This window comes from Lissotriton helveticus, chromosome 5_1, assembly GCF_964261635.1.
Source record: "Lissotriton helveticus chromosome 5_1, aLisHel1.1, whole genome shotgun sequence".
NCBI classification, from domain to species: domain Eukaryota; kingdom Metazoa; phylum Chordata; class Amphibia; order Caudata; family Salamandridae; genus Lissotriton; species Lissotriton helveticus.
Window position 1 is genome coordinate 732,773,205 of NC_136065.1, and position 13,477 is coordinate 732,786,681.

Here is a 13,477-nt window from a genome sequence, read left to right on the forward strand (position 1 = left end):
TATATATACATATATATATATATATATTCACTGAAAAAACCATAGGTTATAGACCATATATAGTTAGGAATTAGCATTTACAAAACCATGAAAATTCACTGAAAAAAACCATAGGTTATACACCATATATAGTTAGGAATTAGCATTCAAAAAACCTTATTTTACTCACACAAAACCAATGAAATTCCATATATAGTTAGTTGTACTAACTGTATATCGCGCACCCGCAATCCACTGCTGATCATGTCACATATTACATCATTCATGACATGGTCAGTGACATCACTGATGACATCACTGATGACATCTCAAATGACATCACTGATGACATCACTGATGACATCTCAAATGACATCACTGATGACATCACATCACAACTGAATGAGTGGATGTATAAGTGTCTGAATGAAGGTTTTAGTAGGTGCGTGACTGACTGTATGAGTGAATGATTAAATGTGTCTCACTGAATGCATAGGTTAGTGACTAAACTGTCTTAATTTGTGCATCATTATGTCTGGTATTCTGTAAACTGCTGCATGTGTTGATCAGTAGCTATATGAGTAACTATATGAGTTATTGATTGATTGTCCAAGTATTTGTATGGGAGACTGAGTGTGTGTGTGGCTAGCTGGGAGATGTGTGACTCTGTGCAGATCAATGTGTTCTTGTATCAATGATTTATAAGAGAGTAAGTATGTGTTAGAATATGTTTGAAAATGTAAGGTACTCTATGTTTAACTGTATAGATTAGAAAATGGAAGTGTGATTGATTCTTTACAGGACTGACTAGGTGTGTGAGTAACTCCAAGGATGAGTGGCAGAGTGTGAGTGTCTGTATAGGGTGTATGAGTGCATATGATAGTGTTGTAAAGATGAGTGATTGTATGTATGAATGATTGTATGGGTGAATGAGTGAATGTGTGTGTAGACGTAGGAATCAGTGAGTGCGTATGTAGTAACTAGTATTGGTGTGTCAATTGTTTTAAAAAATATATTCTGTATTTAACACTGGGTGTAACAGAGGTTATATTAAAGTGTGAGGAGATGCATTGTATTGTCACATGAATGATATCATCAGTGATGTGACCATTGATGTCAAATGAGATGTCATCAGTGATGTCATTTGAGATGTCATCAGTGATGTCATTTGAGATGTCATCAGTGATGTCATCAGTGATGTCATTTGAGATGTCATCAGTGATGTCATCAGTGATGTCACTGACCATGTCATGAATGATGTAATATGTGACATGATCAGCAGTGGATTGCGGGTGCGCGATATATAGTTAGTACAACTAACTATATATGGAATTTCATTGGTTTTGTGTGAGTAAAATAAGGTTTTTTAAATGCTAATTCCTAACTATATATGGTGTATAACCTATGGTTTTTTTCAGTGAATTTTCATGGTTTTGTAAATGCTAATTCCTAACTATATATGGTCTATAACCTATGGTTTTTTCAGTGAATTTCATTGGTTTTTTAAAAGCTAATATCTATAGCTGTAAAATGTATTCTTCTTTAAATCCAAAAATATATTTTATATGTTTATTAATAATTTTTTTTAAATATTTTTTTTTGTTTCGCTCCCGGTCCGCGAACCGGAAAGCTTCCCGTTAGCTCAAATTAATGCCGCGACCCGGTCCGCGAACCGGTAAGAAATCAACATCGTGACGGTATCGCGTTGCCGCGTAATGCGTCTTGTGACGTACCGCGTTAGCGCACCCGGAAGTGCCCCGGGGCGCGGACCGAGGCGCGAAACGCAGCTCCCCGGAAGCGATCCGCGGCGCGTCGCGAAAGCGCGACGTATTGCGTTGCCGCGGCGCGTCGCGAAAGCGCGACGTATCGCGTTGCCGCGTAATGCGTCTTGTGACGTACCGCGTTAGCGCACCCGGAAGTGCCCCGAGGCGCGAAGCGCAGCGACCCGGAAGCTAACCGGGGCGCGTTCCGCAGCGCGTAACATGAGCGTGAGAGGTCATGTGACTTGTTAATAAAACTTTTCATTGGTTCATTTCACTTTTGGTTTCATAATGATGTAAGGCTAGGTCAGGTGACCTAAAAATAACACTTTTCATTGGTTTAGAACTATTTTTTTCCCCAAATGATGAAAGCCCCCACCTTTTTTCTCACTCTGACTTTCAACTTTGAGAAAGGAAGACCTGATCATTTGCTCTGATTAAAAAATGGCTTCAATAGTAGCTTCAGCTTCTGCACCCCCACCACCACCACCACCATCTCCTCATAGGAAGAGAGGACCATCTGCACAGTTTATTGGAGACACAGAGGAGGAAGAGGAAGAACAAGACGGAGAGGAAGAAGAGGGACCACGATTTGTCAAAGAGTTACCCCGGGTATCTCATCGCAAAGTTAGCTTTATCTGGCAATTTTTTTCCATTCCACCAGGAGAGAAAAAAGTCAATGCACGCTATGCTACGTGCCTTATCTGCCAAGAAAAGTTATCCCGGGGCACTAATAAAAAATACAGTTATGGAAATTACACGATGCACCGACATATGCAGAGGTGGCATCCAATCAACTATAGTCGTGCAGAGGTGCGTGAACTACAACAGAACCCCCCAACTTCGGTGACAAGAACATCACCTGATATGTCTCTCACATTTGGAGAGGCCAACGAAACAACGCCAAATATCCCAAAAAATTTTGTCCATATGAAGGTGACATGCTTATATTGTGGCACTTTAATTTCATGCGCAAACATGAGTCTGAAATTAATTAATTTGGCTTTCGAAAAACACCGATGCTCCAAACGCAGCAAGTTTAAAAATTTTTTTTTGCTCCTGTTGAGCCTTTTTCAATGCCTCTTTCTGTTCCTTCCCTTTGAAAAAAAACAAAAAAAACAAATAAGTGTTCAAAAAATACAAAAAAAACAAATAATGTTCAAAAAAGCAAAAAAAAATATAAAACAACAAAAATATAAAAAAAAAAGTTCTTTTTAGAACTACCTCCCCGTTATTAAAAATTAGCTAGAATGTTTAGCACTCTGGCAAGCTCTATTTCTTTTGGTTCGCTTCCCGGTTAGCTTCCCGGTACGCGAACCGGGAGCTAACCCGAAATTTTTTTTAAAAAAAAAATAGAGTAAGTAAGGCCCTTTTAAAACCTCCACATTAAACCTAGGGGGTCATGGAGGATCTAGTATGCCCCCTTATGGTTATTTCCCCCTTTGTTTTGTCCTCCTCTTGTCTCTCAATCCTACCGAGAGACAAGATGGCGGCCGCTCCGGACTGTTTAGAATGTTGACAGACACCGGAGGGCCAATCAGCTTCGCTTCGTGAAGTTCCGTTACGCGTAAGGTCCGCGAACCGGGGCGCTGCCTGGTCCGCGCTTACAGATATATATCTTTTTTTAAACGTTAATTTCTCAAAATCCACTGGAGCACATATATTGAGACCTAGAAAAGGCACATCGGGCTACCAGTCCCTACAATTTTGCCAAGTTTCGTGCAAATCCATTCAGCCGTTCGGGCTAAAAGTGAGGCTAACCGCCCTATGGAAAACTCAATGTTAAAAACACGTTTTGGGACCCCCCTTTTTTCTCGGCCCCCCCTGGACCAACTCCCCCCAAATTTCCAGGGGCTGCTCAGAAACAAAATGTTCCATTTTGCTGAAAATTCCAGCCAATTCCGTCCACAAACGCCAAAGTTATTAGACATAGAATTTTCAAAAATCCCATAGGGAAAAAATCCTTACTATATATACCTACTGGCGACCGCCAGTAGGTAATATATATATATATATATATATATATATATATATATTGTCCATTCGTTTCCACTCAGCAACACGCCCATCATCTGGAACTGCGGCAGGAAGAAGAAACAGAAGACCCAGAGTGCAGGTGAGTATTTTTATTTTAGGCACACCTCGCCGGCATAACGTTTCGGCCTACACAGAGGCCTTGGTCACATGACGCACCGAGGGAAGTGAACTAAATTTAAAGTGCTAGTGCTAAAATGGCAGTGCAACTGATTGGCTAATAGATTGGGAGGGAGATGTCTTATAATGAACAACATAGAAGACATCTTGTATAAAGTGCTGGAGAGGGAGTAATCTCACAGTATTTTTAACATTCACTGTATAAATACATTAAAATACTGACGCTTACCAAAATTTTATCGTATAAAGTCTAATACCACAGTAAATTGCAATTGATAGACTATACATTTTTTCAAACGACAAAAATATATACATGTGCATATGTTATAATAAATGTAATTAGATTTGGCAGAGCAGACCTCAAAATACTGTGTTTGAATACACAGTTACCCCTTATATCTGATACCGCACTTTAAGCCCAAAGCGCTGGACATGCTGGCGTTAATACAACTGTAATACCACCTATGCAAATCTCGTGTATTGGGTTTATACATAACTCTTTTTATAAACTCCATAGCCAAACCTTTGCACCAGTGTGATGAACAAAAACAAAAATAAAATAAAACGTGTTTTTTATATAGTGAGCGAACAAAACCAAATGTAGTAAAATCTAGAATTCAGGTTATGTGTAACCGGCACTACATGATACATGTTCCAAAGAAGAATAGACCAGGTGTGTTCATTGTATGTGTACTAAACTCTACAACCTAGCTGTTAATACTTATATAGTTGTAAAAGTGGAAGGGTACACCGATACTGATGGTAAGCAACTGATATGGGCAACCAAAAAGATAACAGTGGAGGCTGGTTATTGATTGACATACAGAGTTGGCTAGAGACACGTATAGAAATCCTCTGTGGAATTGAGGCCATGAGGGGTCTTACTGTCCATTTCTAAGATGTATCTGGTCTCCAACGCTCTTAAAATGCCTTCTCTGTTGCCACCTCTCCTCATGGGAGCTACAGTATCTATGGCATAATACCTAAGGAGTCCACTGTTGTTGTTGTGGAATTCCTTAAAGTGTCTCGCAACAGGGTACCTGGCATCGTTAGTGTTGATAGCCCTGATGTGCTGAAGTATCCTCTTGCGAACCTGCAATTTGGTGCTACCAACATATTGCAGGCCACACGGACACTCCAGCACATATACCACGTATTCACTCTTGCACGTAAGTTGTTTTTTGATTTTGCGGGGCACTGTGGAAAATGCAGTTTGGAACTCGGTTTTATTGAGTCCATGTGAGCAGGCCTTGCAGCTCGAGCATTTTCTAAAACCTTTACTTGCGGCCATCCAATTTTTAGGAGGAATCACCTCAGGACTAGATTTGACCAAGGCATCCTGCAAAGAGTACGCCTTCCTGAAGGTGATCGCTGGCTTACTAGGCATACAATCGCCTATTACCGGATCTAACCTGATTAAGTTCCAGTATTTATTGACTATTTTCCGTAGTGCACCGTGTTGCCTATTGTAGGTCCAAATGAGTCTTGTTGGTTGAGATGGCTTGGAATCTGTGAGTCTCTGGACTTTTTTATGGGTCAATGCATCATTGCGGGACAGGGCATTCGCTTTGTTAATAGCTGTATCAATTAGATTTTCTTTGTAACCCCTAGCCAGAAACCTTTGCTTACTGGCGGCCTGCGCTATTATGCAATGATTATCTGTGCTGCAAATGCGCCTGATTCTAAGCATCTCCCCGTAAGGGATGCTGCTAATTAGGTGCGGGGGATGGTGACTATCAGCATGCAGCACAGTATTGCCCGCAGTGGGCTTTCTATAAAGTCTAGTGTCCAACCTGTCCTGGCTAACCTCTATTGTGATGTCCAGAAAATGTGCTTGCGTCTGACTGAGATGCGATGTAAAAGCCAAATTAAATGCATTGCTGTTCAGGGTTTCAATAAAATTGTTAGCCTCCACAGTTGTCCCTCGCCAAATCATGAGGACATCATCGATGTACCTATACCATCGTACGATATGGCCGGAGCAGATTTCGTGGTAATCACCATGGATGACCTGCCTCTCCCAGTAGCCCATATGCAAACAAGCATAACTGGGAGAGAAGCAGGCCCCCATGGCAACACCCCTAACCTGCTGATAGTACTGATTGAGGAACATAAAATAGTTGTGGTTTAAACAGAAACTGGTCATAGTGAGTAACATTTTGTTATGCTCAGCAAGCTCTATTGGTCGCTGGCCCAGGTAAAATTGGATGGCTCTCATTCCGTCTGTGTGTACAATGCTGGTGTAAAGTGATGTTACATCAAGTGTAATTAACCAGAAGTCTTTCTCCCATTGCACATCTTTAATTTTTCTTAGCAGGTCACTTGAGTCCTGGATGTAAGATGGGAGTGACACAACATATTCCTGAAGGAAAGAATCAATATATGTTGTGGCATTCTCAAGTAGTCCACCACAGGCCGAAATTATAGGTCTTCCTGGCGGTTTAAGAGAATTTTTATGCACTTTGGGGATTAAGTACAACACAGGGGTGATTGGATGGTCATTTTTAGGAATTTCAGCTCATCCATGCTGATCAGCCCTCCCGACCGCTGGAGTGGAAGTGGAGTGGAAATCAGATTGCGCTTTTCTCAATGCACCCACATCACAGTGTTTGTAACAACTTGAGTCATTCAATTGCAAGTACGCCTCCTCCATGTAGAGGTTCCTGGGCCAAAGCACCACATTGCCGCCCTTGTCAGATTGCCTGACTATCATGTTACCATCCTTTTGTATTTTTTTGACCAGTTCCTGGTATTCATTGTTACACCTTTGATTATGTTGTTTAGATTTCAATGTTTTTATATGCAATGTCTTGACTTGTTTGATAATGGCATCATGAAATATGTCGATGTTGTCATAGGGCGTCACCGGAGTGAATGTGGAACGTGGTTTAAAGTTTGTTAACCTGCCAATATGGGCAGTTGTATCCCCCTGTATGTCCTGTGGGGGAGATAATTCCACTCTCAATGCTTCCAAGTCCTGCATAAGCGGGATATCATTCACAACCTACCCCGTAGTAGTGGAGGTAACCGTTGATTTCTTGGCTGCGTTACGTAATTTACTAGCAGCGAAGTGTTTTTGCAACTTAAGCTTGCGTGTGAATTTAAAGAGATCTATTCTTGTGTCCGCGTAATTAAAGTTGCTCGGGGGGCTAAACGACAAACCCATCGACAGAATACCAATCTCTGAGTCAGTAAGAACAGTAGGAGTTAAATTGATCACAGATAAGCCATTGTCTAATGTGTGAAATGTGTTGCTTACTTCTTTTTGTTGGTGTTCCACCGCTTGTAGTTTCTTTTCTTGGGCTTTACGCTTTGTGTTGCATTTCCTGCGTTCTCGGCGCTTGATGTTTGAGCTTTTGCTGGAGCTAGATTTCTGGGACGCAATGTATCGCGTCTGTCCTGGCGTATGCATTCCAACTCTTGTTCCAGGGTGAACCGGGTAAACCCCATCCGTGCCAACCCTGTAGTCGCATCTGATTCAGACCCACTGTCCATATTTGAACTGAGGTCTGTGTTGGTAGAGTCGTCTGGGGACTTGGAGCGTGTTAGAGCAGTTGTTGGGGTGATGGTTTGCACAATACGAGAACTGGAGACTTACGAGCAAATGTGAAAATGAGACCCTCATTGTAGTCGGTCTTATCACGCTGGAATTTGAATGCTTTACGTTTTCTAATAACATCCTCCTCTTTTTGGACTTTTAGCTGCATTGTCTCTCTGTGTGTTTTTACATTCCAGGGAAATATCCGCATTATCCACACACAAGCTCGCAATTTCAGCCTCAATCTCATCAATCTGCTCTTGAATTTTCGCCCTGTCACTCTCTGCATATCGCACCAGCATTACAATATATATATATATGTATATATGTATATAGATATACTTATATTTATACTTATATGTTATACTTTTTATATTTTGTCAGGACATACATACATCTGATATATGCTTTTGTTGAATTCTTTGTGACTAGCAAGGGGGTGCTACAACTAAGATTTTAGAGATATTAATTTGCATGTTCGTGCAACTTGCCGATAGCACCGTTTGGTAGTAGGTGCTTCCAGTTATTTCAGCACCCCGATATTTTACAGTGTGGAATGATGCTCACTTATATCAGTTACAAATTATACTGGTGTTTTCTCCTTGATGTGCGGTTTTTCCCTTTAGGGATTGCTACTACCAATTGTCTATTTGTGAATTAGAGTTCCTAAATGATGCTGCCACCCCTGTGAAAGTCTGTTTTCGTGCTTGGCAGGATTGTAACCACTTGCCAATGGTAGATGAATGTCGACTAATCAATATGTGAATGAAATGAATAAAATTCAATGACAGAATGGGGTAGGCTGACCTTTTGCTCCTCTCTTTTGTATGGGTAACATTAGCTGTGGAAGACTTTTAACTATGTCTCTAGAGAAAAAAGAGCGCGAGAGAAAAACACACGTTCTTCCCCCATGCACAGTTACTTTGCAGTGAAACGGAAGGTGCAATTAGATGTAAAAGTTATGCTGTCTAGTGTCTTCCTGGGGTCACACAAACCCCCGTAAACCCGTAAACGTACAACCTACCAACGCACACCACAAGCACGCAGCCAAGACTAAGAGAGCACCAGCCCCCCCCCCCCCCCGACCCTCCCCCCCTTTCCACCTTTCTCTTTTCTTTCATCCTTCTCCAGGGGAAAATCATCCGCCTAACTATGTATACTCGGGGCAAACATGGAACCAGGGAATACCAAGAACTCCCCGCTGTAAATATCACCCCCTGCATTACTACTGTACTGTATTGGAAAATCCTCTAAATAAAAACTTTTTGAAATAAAAAAAAACATAAAGTTATTCTGTCTAAACATAACCCCGAAGTATTTCTTATGATTAAGCTGATTATTATTTTTCACTTTTAATTTTTCAAATTTCTTGCAGGTGCATCTTCAGAATCGGAAAGTGATCGCAGCAACGAAGAGATGGATGAGTAAGTAGAGATATATTTTTTACTCTGCACACCAAGATAATTCAGAACAACCGGTGGTCTATTAACTATTGCTAAAATAAAAGAGGTAATCAACAAGTTTAGATTACCCGTTCCAATTAATTCCTGATCTACAGTACTTAGTTTGGAAAAAAAAGGTAAATAAATAAATAATAAGTGTAAAGGCCCAAACATTTTCCTAGGAGGCATCCGTTGGTGATACCCACTCATCGTATAACCTCTGCAGTTACTGTGGTGAACACGGTCCCCACATTTGGTGCAAGCAGCAAACATCTCATGCCTCAAAAGTTCAGCCTTCCTATTGTGCCTAACTCAGTGTCAGCTCCCTTTGTGACAGTGGCGGAAAGTCATCCACAGGGAGAGTTTTTTTTTTTGTAAAACTTGTTATTGAGTTTTTCTGATGCAGACAGGGTATACATGCATTGACAACAACATTTGCAGTTTTCCGTCCATCAATTACATTAAACTGCCAGTATGGTGATCAAGTGGGTGTAGTGAGTGTTTGGGTGTGTGCTGCCTGCAAAACGTGGCATACGTGTATTTGTGTGTATTGAATCTGTGGTGGTGCTCTTGGTTGCTATGATCTCATCAGAGAAACATGCTTCTCAGTTGTGGGTAGAGTGTAAGTGTTATTTATACAGAACCAACTGGGGGGCTGGGGTTAACTTGGGGGGGAGGGTGGTAGGATCAGGGATGGGGTGCAGGGCTGCGACTTCTAGTGCTCTTTAGCAGCCTGGGCGTCATCAGGGTCGCTCCTTCTCATCCATAGGGAGAGTTGACGGCTACAGACAGCACTATTGCTCCACCTCCTCTTATCCAGTAAATTAATAAACAGGCCTCTCTACATTGCCTTAACCTCTAGAAACTTAATATAACTTAGATTCATTCATACACTTAGTCAAATAAAATGCAGTTTTTTAAAAGATGAGTTTTTTTTTTTGCTGTAGGCCTGAACACTGTTTTAAACTGGAATCTGTCATCAAGGGTTCTGATCTAGAGATTAGATTGTTGACTGTGGAAGGTACGTGGGTTCTTATCCTGGCTTCTGCTTGACCCAAATGTGTCCTTTATTATGTAGGATTACTATATCCACCCAGTATCAGGGGCCAACCTGTAATCAGTTCCGACCTTTGTTTTGAACACCATTGCTAATAGATATCATTTTACAAAACATTGTTATTAATAATGATGGATCAGCTGCTTCAGTGAAGCAAGCAAAGACTTCAATTCTCCAAATACATGTCTTTCTCAAATGAAAGTCCAGAATTGACTGCCTGGTGTCTACATCAACTAGAGTGGCGTGACCTTTCTTTACCTCTCTGTAGCACAATGCCCTTATCTAGCAAAATGGCGATTTGGAAGCAGTAGGAACAACCTACTTCACTATTGAGACAATACAAAGCTCTGAATTCATATAATATTAATAATGATTAGGAATAAGATGTATCGATTGAGTAGAAAAATAAGTGGGATGTGATGATTAACCCCTTAATGTCCTGATACGACAGATTACAAGCCATTTTACTTTACCTGCCAATGTGAACAACATTGCTTTGAAATCCACCTGTTTTCTCATTGAGAACAGATGTCTTTGCTTTCTATCCTTGTCACAACACATTTCCTCGATAACAGACAGAGCACCGTTCATTATGCTACTGTCACAGTCAGGCCTGGAAAATAGGTCATTATTTGTCCCTGTGTTCATAAATATGTACTCAGGCTCTGGACCGGCAAACATTAACAGGAATTAGGCACTTACAATTAAACTAAAAAAAGAGATATGATGCTGGATGCTTTCAAGAAACCGTACATTTATTGTTCTAAAATTACAAATACAGGACTCTTGGTTAATTGTCTTTATAATCTTTGTGGAATATGAATTGCATTTGTTGTGAGGGAGAGCTGCTTGACCTGTGTGGATCACTCTAAGATTTACGCTAAGATTTACTGACTCTTTGTCGACATTTCTAAACAAAACTACACAGATGCGAAGGGCTCCTGGATAAAATAATCGAAGTCTGAGGGACCATGAATCAAAGTGGTTTGTAGTACAGGATTGGTATGTATACTTTAGGTACCAATAATAATTGTTGGTAAACCATGGCTGGAATGTGTCTGTACCTTGGGTGGAGGTGTAGGAAGGACATTCGAGTCTCGCTTTCTCTTCTCTCTTTAAAGGTAAAAATTGTGAGTTTATCATTAATATCTTTCTCATACAGAGACCAGAGGTCTGTTTCAGAACCAGATGCTTCTACACCTCCTCGGAGCTCTCCAGTAATTCACCAAGAAGTGCATAAAGAATTGCAAGTAACACAGGGAGCAGTGAGCCACGATCATCAAAGGGTAAGATAATTCGGAGTGCCAAGTAAATCAATTCAAATTAAAATCCTATTATTGATCTAAAACTGCATAGGAAACCAAAAATATAGGATAAGGTGATAAACAAATCCAATGAAAGAATTTAAAGTAGGTAAGCTTGCATAATGTGTTAATGTATCTATAATATCAACATTTATATAATTTGACCCCTATACTTACTATCCATGATTACAAATCTAAAGCATGCAAAGTCACATTCAACTAATAACTAGGGGCCTGATGTTCAAAGCAATTTTGTGGTCGCAAAGGTTATGATTTGCAAAAGACCCCAGGGTGTTTGTGATTGCAAAATGGCTACTTGTTATGTAGTAAACTAATTTTGCGATTTGGTGACAGGTTACTCAATTGCAAAAAGGGTTTAGAAACCCATCAGAATTCGCTATTTTAATGGTGCGTGTTTAGGGTGTCCTTTCCAAACAGTGATTCATTAAAGGATGACTCAATGTTTTGCAGTCGAAATTCATTCTCAAAACATTGAACTTTTACCGACACCTGAAGGTGTTGGTAACCCATTTGCAAATTGGAAAGGGTCTCTGTGGGACCCCTTTTACCTTGTGAATGTTAAAAAAAAAATTGTTTGGGGGTAGGCAGTGGTCCATTGTACACAATAGCATCCAATTACAGCGAGTCATGACTTATGATCTACCTCACGAATACTGTTGAGGTAGGTCGGATTGAAACCCTCTACAATTTGAAAATTTGTGAAACGCACTATTAGTATATAGTTCGACCCGCAAAATTCCTTTTTGTTTGCAAAAAGTCAGTGAGCAATTTGCAACCATGTTTTGCAAATTGAAATTTGGACCACTAGGCCCTAGTTTACCCCATTTCATGACACATTGATAAAAGTAGATACTGTGCTTGTGTGATCCTCGCAGAGCTCATCCAACGTTTTGCAAAGAACCCTGGATTGCCATATATTTTGCATGTTGCTTGCATAAGAATACGAAGCAACCAGTGTTTTGCTGGACTTGTGGTTGATTACACAGCTACCCATTATCCTTCACATGCCATCTGATGTTATTTTTGTACTGCCGTCCAGTCTTCACTGAAATAAGTTAAGCCCAGTAGTGCACAGTCCAAGACTCCCTATACATACATCTTAGTCTCCGTACATCCCATTAAAATGTGTTACTACCTGTGATGCTCAGCGCGTTTGTGTGGGGACCGGTAAATGGAAATAGACAAAGAAGTTACTAAAGACACTTTTCATGTTCAAGTTTCGGGACACTTGAAAGGCAGAGCAAGTCACGTGTTTGAACATCCGGAAAATGTATGGGTTTTTTCTTTGATCTGTGGGTGCACATGCATAGTAGTCAAGTGGCCCGTGTCATGCGCAACTCCCTCAACCAGTTATGGCATTTTAGCCCTAGCCATTTACATGCTGTAACTTGTAGGTTTGCTTTTGTAGTTTTACATTTGATTGTAGGAGCATAGACTTGAAAATCAAAGCACAGCCAGGGTGTCTAGCCAAATCCCAGTATCGCTGAATGCTACACACAAAGCATGGCTTGAGGCATATTGCAGCTATGAAATTTGTACTTCAGTGAGTTGTACATCTATGCCGGTTGTGCATGCATATATTTGCCTGTGCACAGCAGACTGCAATACATATAGTACAACACTACTCATAGGTTAATGGCCCTCTAAACCAGTGTTTCCCAAACTGTGGTGTGAAAGTCCAAGCAATAAATAAATATTCCTTTAAATTCTATATTTATCTTATCACAGTTGCTGCGCTTCAAAGACAGGCACCAAATTTCTCACTAGTCAAGGCAGACAAATGAGTGCTTATTTATTAACAAGGGGATTGGGGTTTGAAAACTCCTCCCACTTTGAAGTCAGAGAAAGAAAAGTAAAGAGAATTGTGTGACAATCTAGCGGCACAGGGAGTGTGAAAGGAAAGGCTGTAGGATGTCATTTTTTGTAACCCACAAAAAAATGAAAATTAAGTTTCCTCATGTTTCGCAGCGTCTTTGCTAGACAATCATTCTACAGTGTTGCTGCCACCCGGACCTTATTATATGGATTTGTGATTTCTCTTAAAGAATACTTACTTCCATGTGAGACTTCTGGAGAGCAGTTTGTGACTACACATAAGCCTTCTGAAATTAAGTCACTGGGAAAACAAACTTTTTTGCTATTTTTGAACCGTGATTGTTAGTTTTTGGAGACATCACAGAAATTGTTTCATACGAATTTAGGGTTACTTCTCTTGCAGGAAT

At 40.5% G+C, this 13,477-nt stretch overlaps 1 protein-coding gene across 1 annotated transcript in view; it reads left to right on the forward strand.

Moving 5' to 3' along the window:
* Positions 1–13,477, forward strand: part of MYPN (myopalladin) — a 2,138,596-nt gene that overhangs the window by 499,323 nt on the left and 1,625,796 nt on the right. Inside the window, exons 4-5 of the mRNA XM_078643205.1 lie at positions 8,807–8,855; positions 11,093–11,216. Of these exons, the coding sequence (XP_078499331.1) occupies positions 8,807–8,855; positions 11,093–11,216 (173 nt within the window). The remainder of the gene's footprint in view (positions 1–8,806; positions 8,856–11,092; positions 11,217–13,477) is intronic.